The sequence below is a fragment of the Camarhynchus parvulus genome, chromosome 4 (genome assembly GCF_901933205.1).
Source record: "Camarhynchus parvulus chromosome 4, STF_HiC, whole genome shotgun sequence".
In the NCBI taxonomy this organism is placed as follows: domain Eukaryota; kingdom Metazoa; phylum Chordata; class Aves; order Passeriformes; family Thraupidae; genus Camarhynchus; species Camarhynchus parvulus.
This window is the reverse complement of record NC_044574.1, coordinates 38,085,588-38,100,086: the sequence shown is the minus strand read 5'-3', so window position 1 is coordinate 38,100,086 and position 14,499 is coordinate 38,085,588. Positions and strand designations below refer to the sequence as shown.

Genomic DNA, 14,499 nt, shown 5'->3' with positions numbered 1-14,499 from the left:
ATTATGCTCTACAACTCTATAGAAACCAAAACTGTATTTTGATTGTTTCAGTGTTAATACATGTGTCAGAGTTGTGGGGTATTTTTAAAGCATACATGTTTTCCAGGGATTTTTTGTGCATTTTCTGAAGGAGATGCTTCTTTTCTTTTATTATTTCACTTGAGATGTGAAAATTCAGTAGGTTAATTTCTTTATACAGTGTATTATATGGTTACAGATTATTTATCAATTATTACAAAAAGTTTCTGTATTTCTACTCATAAATCCAAAAATATTAAGGGTCTTTTCCAACCTAAATTATTTTAATTTTTTCTTTTCTACAAGATTTTAGGGTACACAAGGAAGCTATTGATTTTAAACTATTCTTAGCAGAAAAAGACAATTATTTTATTTATTATCATTAAAATAATGCTGTTGAAAAAAATAAAAATCTATTACCATAAAATGGTATAGAAAAGGGAATGGCTAAGTTCTCTGAATTTCTGAGTAGTAAGCACAGAGAACTTTGTGCCACTTCCAGGCCTAACGTTGCTTCTGCTGGAATTCCAGATAGTGGCAGTCTGCTGAAACATGAGTTCAGTTACCAAATATAGATGAGGGGGGTACGAATTTCATAGGCACAGAGGACGGATGTAATGCACAGGCCACAGTCTCCTCGACTAAGGACCAAGCAAGCTTCAGTGGAGAGCTGGAGCAACTTTAAGCCTATTCAGATAGACAAGGAGAAAAACAACTTTACCTTCTATTAATTATACTTGACCTCTTCATATTGGCCTGCTCATTGTAAGAACTGTTTTATATTTTCTGCTGATCGTAATTGTCGTGTTTGTGGAGTAATTTTGCAGGATTTCAAGATTCAGAGAAAAACTATGTGCCTTTTTTGTTTTAAAAAATCTTACTAGATACATTTCATCCTTCATATGATTCTTTCGAAGAGATATGTCCTGTTTAGGAATAATTGGGTCATGTTAAATCATAACTCCTTATTTGGCAGGTTCTGCAAATTCAGGATATTTATATTTTTTTAAATGAGTCCTTTATTTTTCTATGTTTTTCCATATTTTACTATGTATCCCTACAAAACCTTAATTTCATTAGTTACTCTATTTTTTCTGAAATTATTGTAATCCAATACATTTCAATTTTATATTTACCATATGATTCTTTAGAGTATCTGCATTGGGTTTTGAATAAGTATTTAAACTGCATGATAAAAAATGTGGTTTTACTTGGGTGTAATTTTTAAATATTTACAAATAGGACCCCATAAGTAGTCTGTATGTAATCATGTTGTTCTGCATGCAACATTGTAATTTATGCTTGTGTCTTTAAATGATACAGTATATGGCTTTGCAGGTTACCTAATGAGTATGATGATGAAAACTGTTATAAATACATTGTAGTGTAACTTGGAGAAGCTAGAAATAGCATTCAAAATTTCTAATTATGATGTTATAAGCTACTTGATAGGGTTAGTGATACTTCACCTCCAGTTCACTGGGATTGTAAACTGCTCTAAAAGAATAGTGAGTTTATGTATTACAGTACGGCTGAAAAAAGTCTTTCTCCTGGAAGCTTCCATTCAGCTCCCTAAAGCCAGACATATGAATCCCTTTTCAGGAACCTTCTCACCAAGAAGGCTTATCAGCATTAGAAATTGCCGATAAACCAGCACATTTAAATCCATCAACTTTATGTAAATATCCAGGTATAGACTATTCACTTAATTTAGACACCAGGCTTTGAAAATTAATATATATGCAGCCATTATATTTTTCTAATGACAAAGCTGAGTAGTGGGAAGAAATATGTGAATTCAAAATACAGCAATTTTAATCATCATGTTGGATGGATAACAATAAGTAAAATTGTCCTCCTACCCATGAAACAGCCCATTGAAACATTAGAGCAGCTCAGAGTTGGAAGTCAGGGAAGTTTATCTGAGTATGTAATGTGTCACTTTGAGATGTGAACAAGCTAGGAACCAGTGTGTGTCAGATTTAAATAAAGATATAATTTGAAGCACAGATATTTACATGTTGTCTAAATAGCACCTTTGTTCATTTTAATACTTTTTTTTTTTAATCTAAGAATAAGGAGGAAGAAATTCTGCAGTTTTAACTCTTGTTTCCCTGGCATTCCTCCAGTTTATGCCTGAACAGCTGAGCCTCTAGACCAACTGTTTGCGGGGCTTCTCAGATTCTTTCTTTAAAGCTGCTATGTGGTAGTCAGTTATACTGTATATACTTTTTTAGATTTTGTTGACAAGAGATTGGCATGGTTGCTAAATTTGTTGCCCTGTAAACACAGATAACAGGAAAGGAAAACGTAATCCCAGCAAATAATAAACTTATCACTGAATTCTATAAAAACATTTCTCAAACCCTAAATGCTTTGGGTTTCTTAGACTTCTCTTTTATGCATTGAGCTGTAATCTGTTGGCAAGACAAACAGGCATATCAAGAGATACATATGCTAAGCCAAGAATTCCAATAATTTATCAGTCATTCAATGACTACATGCTGGGTAAGCCCTGGTTTAGTGACTACAGGTAATTGGAGCCTGCACAAGGTGATGTAAAATACATCTGAGTGCATCGCATGATTGTCAAGCCATTTCTCCACTATCAGTAGAGAATTAAAGGAAATTTTCTCTTTTTAAATCTTATGTAACATCTTTTTCTTGTAGAAATTATCATTAGAATAAGAGAATTTTTCAGGTAATTAAAACCGCTGATGTTCTACTCAATTAAATGCTCTGCAGAAGCAATAATTATTTTTCAGACCTCATCAGCCACAATCTAGTGACCAGTTAGACAAATACACTTCAGCAAGGAGATTTTCAGGCCAGTCCTTCCCTGATGTGTGGAAAGTGTGGTTTCCCTGATGTCTTGTTTCTTGCTGACTTTAAAGAGAATGCTCATCCTATTTCTGAAGTCATGTTGGGAAACTGGAGAGGTATAGATGCTTCTCTGCTTTGTGAAACTGGTACAAAATATACTTTATACACTTCCATTGAGCAGGATGATATATAGGTTGTGAAATCTATTTCTTCAGTGCTTTACTTCTAGCATATGGTAATTTTTCAGTGTTGAGGAAAGTGCTACTAAATTGGTAACAAGTTAAAAATGTTACCACAATAAGTAAAATAATATTGAGCACATTATCAACATTGAGCAGAAAGGATAATTTGGAATTTATAATCCAAATATTCTTGTGGGTATCCTCATAATGGTTTCAAGTTGAACGCTTCTCTCAGAATTTGATGGTTTAATGTCTGGAAGGCAATATTATGGGAAAGAGAAAAGTAAATATATTCCCAAAATCTTCATAAGGCTAAAACTAGAAAAAAAAATAAAGCGTAATAGAATTGATGCAAGCTAACTAATCAGATGTGAAATAACATCATATATACATATTGATCCAGTGGAATCAATGTTGTGCTAGGCAACATACAGGCAAAGGATGTCTCCATACTTCTGAGGGATGATTCATGAGAAAAATTACTCCTAGGTGCTCTCATTTCCACCAAGACAATTTGCAGTCCTGGCTCATTCTAATAGAAAACAAGGTTTATGGTATGTCATACACCATTATGTTGTGCTTATCTTACAGCTTTGTGTCTAGCTTATGGGAACTAGGATATAACTTTTTTCATTGAGGAACTGTTCTTGTGTCTTCCAGGATGCAAGACAGAGGCTGTGGCCGGACATTGCCTCTTACTTTAATGCTGAAGGAGACTTACTCTCCAGAAAGAGACAGCAGTAAGGGATATCCTGAAAATATGTCAGAAGCTTCATCTTACCATGACTTTTTCTGTGATTCCCTGTCAGACACACAGAATGGTGAATTTTCAAACGAACTTTCTGCCTTCCTTACCCAGGAGGAGATAAGTAAGAGCCTTGACATAGCTCGAGAAGCCATTGCCAATTCCATGGAGGAAGATGAGAACGCAGCACCAGACTTTACTCATTATCTCAACACCCCTCTTTCTAGCCCTTCAGAAACCCCTTCTTTCAGGGACACCGACCTGCATGAGCAAGACACTGTAGAGACACCTCAAGCAAGCAGTTGGACCCCATCTGCTGCAAGTCATGATCTCCCAAGGAATCAGAAAGAGCAATCCGCTGCACCTCAGACAGAGGATAGTTTTGTCCCAGTTTCTAGGAGACAAGGAAGCACCTCACCTTTTCTACCTGCTAGTCCCAGCTTTGTCAGAAGCCTGAAATTTTCAGAGAAAGGTGGTGCATGTGTGCCTAAGACAAGCCCAAACTCTGAATCGACATTGCAGGGTGAAGCTCCTTTCAGGAACAAGCTGTGTGACAAAGCTGCCACATTCATAGAGGAGTTATCATCTATATTTAGACAGGCAGCAAAGACAAGAGGCCGTAGTCCCGATGGGGACTCTTCTTCTCCAGACAGTGGATACCTGTCCCCTAATAAGAAACAACCAGCTTTAAGTACCTTGGTGAACCAGGAGTTTGACAAACCACATCAAGAGACTGAACCTGAGGAAAAATTACCTGCACTTCATCTGAATGGAGAGCACTATTCTGGAAGGGGGACCATCATGGAGAGCAAAATGGTCCTGTGCCGTCCCTTCATCAACATGGAAGAGCATGAACTTTCACCACCTCTATTCACTCAGAAGCTCCGGAGCCAGGAAGTTGCCGAAGGAAACAAAGTATTGCTGGAGTGCAGAGTTGCTGGCAACCCAGTCCCTGATGTCAGGTAAGTGCTAAGTCACCAGAAAGCATCACTTCATTGTGGAAGATACCTAAGGACAGGTGTGACACTGACTTGCTTAGAGGCAGTCACATAAGAGCAGTCAATCATGCAATTTTGCAAAGCACACAGAATAACACATTCTAATGTCTTTATTTCGCTAGAATGTTTCACTCTGTTTGCTTGGGAAATTAAATTCTTGATTTAAGAGCCACACGGCAAAATTAGAAATAGAATTGGCTCTAGTAACATTCTATGTGATTGTTACTTCATCAATCTGGGTAAAAGAAGAGACAGCTTGCTCCTAAAGAACATATCTCAAGAAGCTGATACAGTTTTTACTGCTGATTAATTAGAATGTCTCCAAGAGCCATGTAAACTGTCTTTCTGAATTTTAACTCAGGCAGAATAATAAAATAAGAAGGCTTTTAATGACTGAGGAAATGAATAATGAGAAACATTGCTGACGTAATAGTTGGTTAGTGTAAAACCAAGTATATTTTTAAGTAATCACATCAATATAAATTAATTTGTAACTTCTGTCTTGTTTCCCTTTTGACACACATAATTGTGCTATGTTAGCAGTCTGTAGATACAGCTATTACTGCATTGTGGCAAATATAATTCATGCTAATTTTTGGGCTCTTGCAAAGCTCCCTGACAGTCAAATTAATACACTTTCATGGTCCATTCCCAAATTGGTTTTATTAAATAATTATTAATAATTCTCCATCTGGCAATTGAAAGAAGTTACTAATAAAAATTACTTTTTCAAAGTTTCCACTGAAAACAAATTTCCCCCTTCGCCTCTATTTCATTATGGATCCTCAAGAGAGGAAAAATATGGCAGCTACACCTCAAAAACTACTCATTTCGGAAGTCGATGCCCTTTTGCGTGTCCTTTCTGTAGTGACAGCGCCTTGGCTGAAGAGGTCACTCACACACAGCACGGGCGGCACAGAGCCCTCAAGTGAGCGCTGCTGTGGAGCCAAGGCTCGCTCAGGGGTTGAGAGACAGCAAACACTTGAGCGATCTTTGGGGGAGACTCCAAAGTCTGAATCTTGGGGAAAGGAGGGGATTCTTTCCAGATGAGAAAGCATGCAGAAGGATATATAGTGGATTTTTATCTATAAAAGCATTACTGGGAATTTCTAAACAGTTTCATAGTATCATCTAGGCTCATCACTGTCCTTCTTTCTGGATATGAAAAGGAGTTTCATGGTGTATCCTATGTATATCCAGTAAATAGTTAATTTGCTGCAGTGGAAAAAGACAAGCCTATTTAAAACCACCCACATATTGCAGAGCAAGTGAAGAATGTCTGTGCTACCTTCAGAAGTATTTTCTGTAAATGGGAGTTTTATATGGTTTAAAAATAAAGCAAAACATCAGTGATACAATAATAGTTGACCATTCTCTTGTATTTTGGTAATGAAAATAATCCAGTTTTCTAAAGCACTTTACTTAGACTATTGTTTCATTAGACTGGGTTTCTGGTAAAAGATATTAAGCTTTTTGTGAAGGTTTCTGAATAGGAAGAAAGTAGAAATGGACATTAGGAAAGCATCCTATTGCATTTCCAAAAGAAGAGCTATGGAACAAGGCGAACAGTTACCTGGTGTGAGAAGTGTAAGAGTGAGCATTTTGGCACATGCAAAATCTGTTCAACAGGAGATGCAGACAAGGGCATGAGCCAGGGCAGCCACAGTCTGTACATTTGCATATAGCAATACAATCTGTAGAAACCAAGCTTCAATTCTTCTGGTTTTCCCCAGAAAACCATTTCAATAACATAGCCACTGTAAAGGCTGTTTTTGGAACTCTGTATGATAAGTGTGATTAAAGCAGAAAGCAGTTAGGATTTTTGTGGGGTTTTTTGTTTGGTTTTATTTTTGCCTCAGCTGGGAAGAAAACTGGAAGCCACATTTCCTAAAGTCATAAAGAAGTAAATAGTTTAATGGTGACAAGAAACTCATTAAATTCTTATTTCACCAGGCACTCAAAAAGTTGTCCAGTGTAATAATGAATACAGCTGATATTTAAGCAGCATGAAGCACTGGCAACTATGAAATCATCCAATTGACACCAGAGCAAAAGGCCTTCAAAGGAATCAGTGCAGGCTTTTCTGGTCTTTTAGCATGTTAGTGTTTTTCTATGCCTCATATTTTATCCTGGACCCAAGTAATCTTTATAACTGCCTTTCTTCCCTTTCCATAGCTTTTTTGTAGCTAAACTTTCTAAGTCCTCAGCCTATACAAAGTTGAGCTAGAATTTTTCTTTATCCAGCTACTTTTCTTATGAGGATAAACATAACAATGTTGCAGAACCCTAGTATACTTGAAGAAAACATCAAATGTAGTGTAATGACAAGGTGTATATTTGAAGGTTATTCGACTAGGAAAACCTCTTAAATTTTAGGTTCCTTAGATGTTCATAGTCATACACAGCTGAAAGTAAAACAGTGTTATGGTTTGAGTGACAAAATTTGATAAAAGTAGCTTTGTACTGCAAGTAGGAAAAATGTATATTTTGACAGAAGAACCTACAACTAGAATCTTAGTGTTGAAATCCAAAAGAAAATAATGTTACATTTCAAGTATCATGTTTTTTTCAAAGTTCAATGTCTAACTTACTAGTTCCACTAGCAGAAAATCAGATTTCTTAAAATGAATATTTTGTCACTGGGCAGAAGAATTCTTATATTTCTCTAAGATGCCAGATTCCAGCCTAAGACCTTGGAAGGTACAGAGTGATTTAAAATGTTCCTAGGATATCTGCCTTCTAAAGAAGGTCTAAACACGTAAAATATAAGTTGAAACAAAATGTCTGTTACTTTCAAAACCAATTTATCAGTCAGTAGCTGTCCTTCAAAGTGCATCAGCAATGCTGTGTTTAAAATACTCATATTAGCCTTAAGCTAGCTAAAGCAAATCCCAGCTGTGTGTGACTTAGACCTCTTCAGCATTTGCCTCACCACCCGAATATTAAATTGCTTCAAAGCCTGGAGGTGTAAGCCATGATTAAAGTATTTTCCGAGATCTACCTTGAGCTGTAAGCTGTGATTAAAATATTTACAGATATTCACCCAGCTTCTGTAGCATGAGAGGTATTGGAATTTTTGTACAAAATATATTATTTTCCTTTTTCCACAGCAAATTGATGCAAAAAAATCCAAATCAAAGCTAAAAATAAGGCACTTTCCACATACTACATGACAAGAATGAGGTTTCTTTGCTTTAAGGAAATAATTTGCTGTCATTATAATCCTTTTCTTTTGTCTAGATTTGACTATAACAAATACCCCAAATCCCCACCTAGAACCATTACTTGCATGTAACCCAGAAATGTTCTTAGAAAATACAGAAACAAATGCAAAGTACAATTTAAATTTATAATAAAACGAAATTATGTTGACTTCTATAGCTTCAAAATCTTACCCAATTTTACAGTCTTTAAAGGCTTTGAAGCCTAAAATGGCACCACCATGGTCCACCCATCAGGCACAGATGCAAATAAAATTGAACATCAGTCTAAGTCATGCTGAACACAAATCTACACAGCTGTGTAAAAACCCAAGTGTACAGGACAGCAGTGATTAAACTACCTACACAGCAGTTGGTAGTTTTAAGTCTTGGAAATTTGGTAGTTTTAAGTCTTGGTAAGAGGTGTCCCAGATGTAGTTTCTGTTTCTTTCCTGGATTTGATTTGAGGTAGGAAAAATCTGTGGTTTAGAGATAGAATTTAGTTTTATTTCTTGAAGTCTGTGATGAGTAGATTTTGTAGTTGTAGTGAAACACCAGTGCCTTGGTGGGAGATAGAGGTGTTCTACTAATTCTATAACGGCAAGGCTTTAGTTCTTCTTATTTTTATCAAATGTGAATAGTTATTTATGTATGTGTGGTAATGGGACATTCTTGACCATTCTAGGCGTCCTCGGTTAAAAACAAAACCTGTTTCATGAGTGTGTTCCTTGTTTTCTTGTACAAACTCTTTAACAGTCATTGTTGTGTTACTTTTTTACTTGTAGAATCCGAACTATTTAAGTTAGATCTTAGAATTAGATGGTGCATGTCCTGCTTTTAAAATATTCTCTTAGTTTATATGCATATTTGTGTTATTCAAGATGGAAGTTTTAGTGAAGATATTTTGTGATGAACTTGTTTAATGTTTTTGCTAATTCCATTTTTGTTTGCTTGACCCAGACCAAAATTTGCTTCTGAACTATGAAATGCTTAATGTGTTTTAAAAACAGAGTTTAGTAGATTACAAGCATTTTGTTAGCTACAGGGTTTGCAAAAATAATTAATAAAAGATAGAAAAGATTAGGATATATTCTGTGTGGGAGGAGAGGGCTCTTGTGACTTGAAAATTAGTAACAACTATATATATTATCCTTATGCAATAAAAAATCAAGTCCTGTATTGAACTTTGAGGTGATTCTTACCTGAGTCCCAAAATGTAATATTTTGCAATTAGAATTGATCTAAAATACTTCCACAATTTATGCAATTGTTTCTGCTCCATTATTTCATTGTTGGTATAATTCTTTATTAATATCTAGAACAGTGCAACAAGAAATAGTGGTTTTCTTATGCAACATTTTGTAAATAATAAGTGTCTCCAAAATATCTTGCATTTATTTCCTAAGGCTGATAATTCATTAAGTTAGTTGTAAATTGCTCACAAATATAAATATTTTTCTTATATTCACCCCATAGTTTTCTCTATTAAAATGTTTACTCAATAAAAATACTTTTATACAGAAATCTCCCATAGTCCTCTATTAATCTTTTCAGAGCAGAATCCTGCTAATCTGCCTTCTTACTACCCTTTTGCAGAGGGTGCTTGTAAAGAATGGAAGAATTTTCTTGTACCCAAGGAGTTCCTTGGGTCAAAAATGTTCTTTTTGCAGATCTGGATGTTTTTATGTGTATGGAGGGAGCATGACAACCATCTGAAAGTGTTAACAGCATTCTTATTGCTGAGATTAAATATAAAAATGTTGTTAGCCATTTCAATCTGGCAGTACACTCTTTTAAGAAATCTGCTCAACAGTAATATGTTGTCATTTAGTATTTTATTTACACTCAAATGAAGATAAAATATCTTCAATATCGTTCCCTTTCATATCAATATGAAAATTATATGTCAGCATCCTCAATATTTTTCTGTCACAATAATATTTTGTATTTCTCTTTATCAAAAATATCTTCTTTAGTTGGCCTTTTTTCTTCAGTTACAAGTCAACATAACAGCTATTTGCAGTTGACCTCAATATCCTTCTTCCCTACTCATTTATTTCCTTTTATACTCTTTGTTTATTGGACCATACCACGCAATTCTTGTGTCTTTTGTTTGTTTGCTTTTGCTGATTTTCAGATAAGGCCTGGCCATGTCCAGACATCCCTGGAGTTTGAATTTTCTTTCAGAGCAGATCTGGAATGTAGTGTTGAAAGTCACTTCAGTGACTTGTGAAGCTGCTCCTTAATTCTCCTTGTCTTAGAACAGTGCTCTGGACTAGTGTGCTTTGCTGGGGAATCGAGGGGTAGTAACCCAGGACAAATGGTAAAGGTATTGCAGGAGCTGCCTGTGGGGATTTGTGGCCTGCAGGTATTAGGTAGGGAGCATGCATCTTTCAGATTTTTCCTTTTCCATTCTCCATTCATTTTGTGGCAATAAGAAGCCACACCCTCAGGATTTTCTGCATCTGGGGAAAACACACAGTGGAGTTAAGGCCTGTGTAGGTCATGTATCCACTTGCTTTAAAAAACAGTGTGGCCTATCTGATCAATGCTAGTAGTGCATCAGTTTTCTTAACTTATGAGTAATAGTTCTTTTACCTTAGAACCACTTGGAAAGAAGATTTGCCATGGTGCTCCTTGAGAACAGCATTGGGGAGTCTCCTGTTGTATATGATTGTCTGGTTGCAGAGAGGGGCAGAGCGTAGTGCCATGTGGGTGTAGCCAGGTTGTTACTCTGTGGGAGTGACTGGTTACCTACCACCTTGCTCCGTCTGTTCGTGGATGTGCCCATATGCACTGTTGGCCAAGGTGTTTTTCTAAGCAGGGAGAGGTATTAGGATTGCTTTGTTGATGTACCACACGATATTGGTTTCTGACATGGTAGTGTCACGGGCAATGAGGGTCATTAGGGATGTGCACATTCAGTGTTGTTCACCTGGCCTGGTCTTGTCCGATACTTCTGGGTATTCATCAATAGTCATACCCAGCCTATAGGAGGAACAGAGGAGGAGGATTATCTCCAGCCTTGCACTCCCTTTCCACTCCTCTTTCAGGACTGCTATAAAAGATTTTGAAAATTTAGGATTCTCTTTAGATGTTAAGAAAATCATCTTTTACTAAATTGTTATCTCAACCCATAGGCTCTGCTTTGGTCCCTCCCTCACCAGAAGGGGCAGGGGAAAGGGGAGTGGCTTATTTCAAGTTTAATTTCCTCCTGGAGTTAACCCACAATAATGATAACCAAATGTTTTGTTTGAGAGGGTGAGTTTTTTTTCCCTTGCTTGCCTGTCTAACACCACAGAGTACAATATTTAAAACAGGTACCTGGAATGAATGCATGGCTCTTTCCTATGTGAAATGATCTTTACAAAGTTCAGACTGTGATAACAGGATAATTTATATGGGTCTTATTAAATAAACAAATTGCTAGAAAACAGGCAGAGCAATCCACTGATCCATTACAAAGTGAGTATTCAAAGATCAAAAAGGATGTGTGGATGTGGTTGGGAAGGTGGCCTATGGGGACAGAAACTCTTTACTTGCTGGGTTTTGTAAAAGTCCCAGGGACGATCTGTAGATTCTAGACACTGAGGTTATTCTTATATTTTGTTTATTTATTGTCTCTCTAGAAAAGTTTTGACTACATGATGTAAGCATTTCCTCATCTTTGTTATACAGGCTCTGTGGATCAGCAGGCTCTCTTTCTTTGGAGCTGTCATTTTTCATGAACGTGGAAATAGCTCTTGTAAATTTTGGGGTTTGAAAGTTTCATGCTTTTGTTTTGGTTTTTGTGCATGGTTTTTTTCATCCTGAAATTGGAAGAATAAAGCTTGTTAGGTGCATGAAGACAAGTGCTGCAAGAGGCAGTTGTAAAATCAACGGGATAGTTATTTGAACTAGAATTACTCTCTTAAACTGGAATTAGGAAGAGAATTCCAGCTCAAGTACTTTATTTTTCTCTGTTTCTGAATGCCAGTGTCTCTGGTTTAGTTTTTCTGATTGCATTAGTGAGATTTTAAAAACATCTCAGTTCACTTCTTTTTTCTTTTTATTCTTCTTTTTCTGCCTCTCAGTAAAAGAATCCAGAACTAAAGTTCCTTGGTAATGCTCCCAAAATAAATAACGTATGGACTGGTATTTATAAAAAGACTCAAAGACTGGATGAAAATGTTATCAAAATACTTGATGGCTAACATGAAAAGCTTAAAAGTAAAGTAATAAAAATTATGCTGCTATCTAAATAGTAGAAAGAACATAAAGGACTTTTGCCATGTATTTACATAGGAATTGGATGAGACTTGGATGAACTTTAAAATAATGTGGCACCACATGTCTTCAGAAAGCTCTTTCACTACACAAGCTTTGTCCATGTTAAACATTTTTAGTTTAAAAACAAAGTTTAATTGAAGTAGTTTTGAAATACAGATTTTCCAGAAAAGTGGGGCTGAAACAGTGCCAGAAGCAGAATTCCAAGAGGCTGCTTTTACTTCATGTTTCAGAATTTATTTGTATAAATCTTATATGCTGTCTCAGGGCCTTTCTAGTATTGTGCAAAGCATCAACAGTCAAGAAGTCTGGCAGTGAGGAAATACATTAGCAATCTGCTTGTCATGGACTAATTGAAAGTGATCTGTGAAAATTAAAACTAAATGTAGCGGCTAAGTAGAACAGAGGCAGGATTGAACTGACATGATTTAGGCCTATTTTACTAGTAGTAAAAGAGAAGAAAACAGTAGTGAGGCTTTTCACAGAGAAGTGTTTGAAGTAAGTAATTCTGGCATCGTTACTTATCAGTGTTCAACAGGTATGAAGTGCCATTCCAAATCCCATTTACAATATCATGCTTAATACACTTTGACATGCTTGCTCATTTGCCTAAAGGCAGTACCACATCTTGAATTGTTTAAACTTTCTTAAGGGCAACTATAGCAGTTTATTAATGTTACTGAAACAGGACAAATCTTTTTAAAACACAATACATTTCTTTATAAATATAAATTAAGTAAAGACAAATATAACTTTGAAACTTGATGCTTTAAAGAGTCTTTCTAATAAAAAACTGTCCTGTCTGAAATATGCTGTGTAAATGCATTCTTGGCAATGTGAAAGCTACCTTTAAAGACATGGATAATGAAATTGAACAAATAGGACTTCTCTGCAAACATTCATAGCTGAAAACATTAAACTTCAGTTTGGGCTATTAGAGCTGTCAGGGTTTTGAGGAAGATAGGAAAGGCTATGGACTAAAAGCTTATGATGGAACAATCATAGAAGAAAAATCATTAAACAGCAGTGAATAATGAGCTTATTTTATTGGATCTGGACCCATCTGGAAAGTGTGTTTTTTTTCTAACAAGTGTTATCGTTTGATAGAGCTCTGTTAAGTGGGCTGGAACTGTGGTTCATTTATTAGTAAATGGACTTGCCTTTCCAGCCCATGCAATGGTGAAAGAAGGAGTAAAAGAAATTCCCTTGTCCTCCTATTCCCTGTAACATAGGAAAATAAACAAGTCGTGGAATTATAGGATATCCTGATTTGGAAGAGACCCACGAGGATCATCCAAGTTCAAGTCCTTCTCATAGTATCCATATTTCCTTCCCTGAGCAAAAAGATATAAAGAAAGCAGGAAAGTTAAGGAGTTAGCTATGGAGGTTTTTATACCTTGTACAATTTTGCTCACATTTGGAGGTGTGTGGTGGGGGAAGAACATCAAGTAGACCTTTTATGTTGTCATGAGTTTTCACATTCCACGTGCTTTAGAAAAAAAAGTGAAGATTAAAAGATTATTCCGGATTTTTACACTTTGGAGTATTTTAAAATGATGTAGTTATGTAGTGAGGCTTTAAGATAGCAGAACGAAAAAGTTTGAAAGCTTAGCTTTGTACAGAATAAATCTTAACTAAGATATTGTCCCCTTAGAGATTTAGGTGTTTCTTAGCTTTTGTCATCAAGAAAAATTTTCACATGTATTAATTTAAGAAACGGACTTAATTTCTATTTCCGTGCCTCTGTAAGTTCCCTTATCTGAAGTGACTCACAGAAAGGGAACTGATCAGTAGGAATAGGAAAAAAATTGCAAGCAGCTGAAACACTGAGGGACTTAAGTATTGAAAACTTAAATCAATATCCATATGGTATTTTTCTATAAATCAGGAAATTAGCATAATTCTTAAATAAGTAGCTAGTCTGGGTAAAGAAAAGGGGCTGTTTTATTAAGTAAATCAAGAGGAATAATTCAACTAGATAATTTCACCTGTATTTACAAAGGGAAAGTTTCGGAAGGGCCGAACACCTGTACTGCATGTTCAAAGTGTGAATTACTGACCTGTCTCCAAGAACCTCACTGCCTTCAAGTAGTGTGATGCTACTCAGCATAGATGAGTACACAGCTTAAGACTGGGAGTAGTATGAACTTGAATAGGTCTGACTTCCTGTGGGAAAGGGAAATAAGTTAAAATGCCTGGAGGATTGGAGGTAATTAACAGATAGAATGACTCCTAAAATACTGGGGTTCTTTTTTTTTCTCAGCTAC

General features: G+C 36.0%; 1 protein-coding gene across 1 annotated transcript; it reads left to right on the top strand.

Moving 5' to 3' along the window:
• The first annotated feature begins 652 nt into the window (after nt 1–652).
• On the top strand, nt 653–4,734 carry LOC115903685 (palladin-like). The gene is made up of 2 exons (XM_030948328.1): nt 653–783; nt 3,684–4,734. Exon 2 carries the CDS (start codon nt 3,685–3,687, stop codon nt 4,732–4,734), a length of 1,050 nt encoding a protein of 349 aa, XP_030804188.1. The 5' UTR covers nt 653–783; nt 3,684.
• Nucleotides 4,735–14,499: the final 9,765 nt, after the last annotated feature.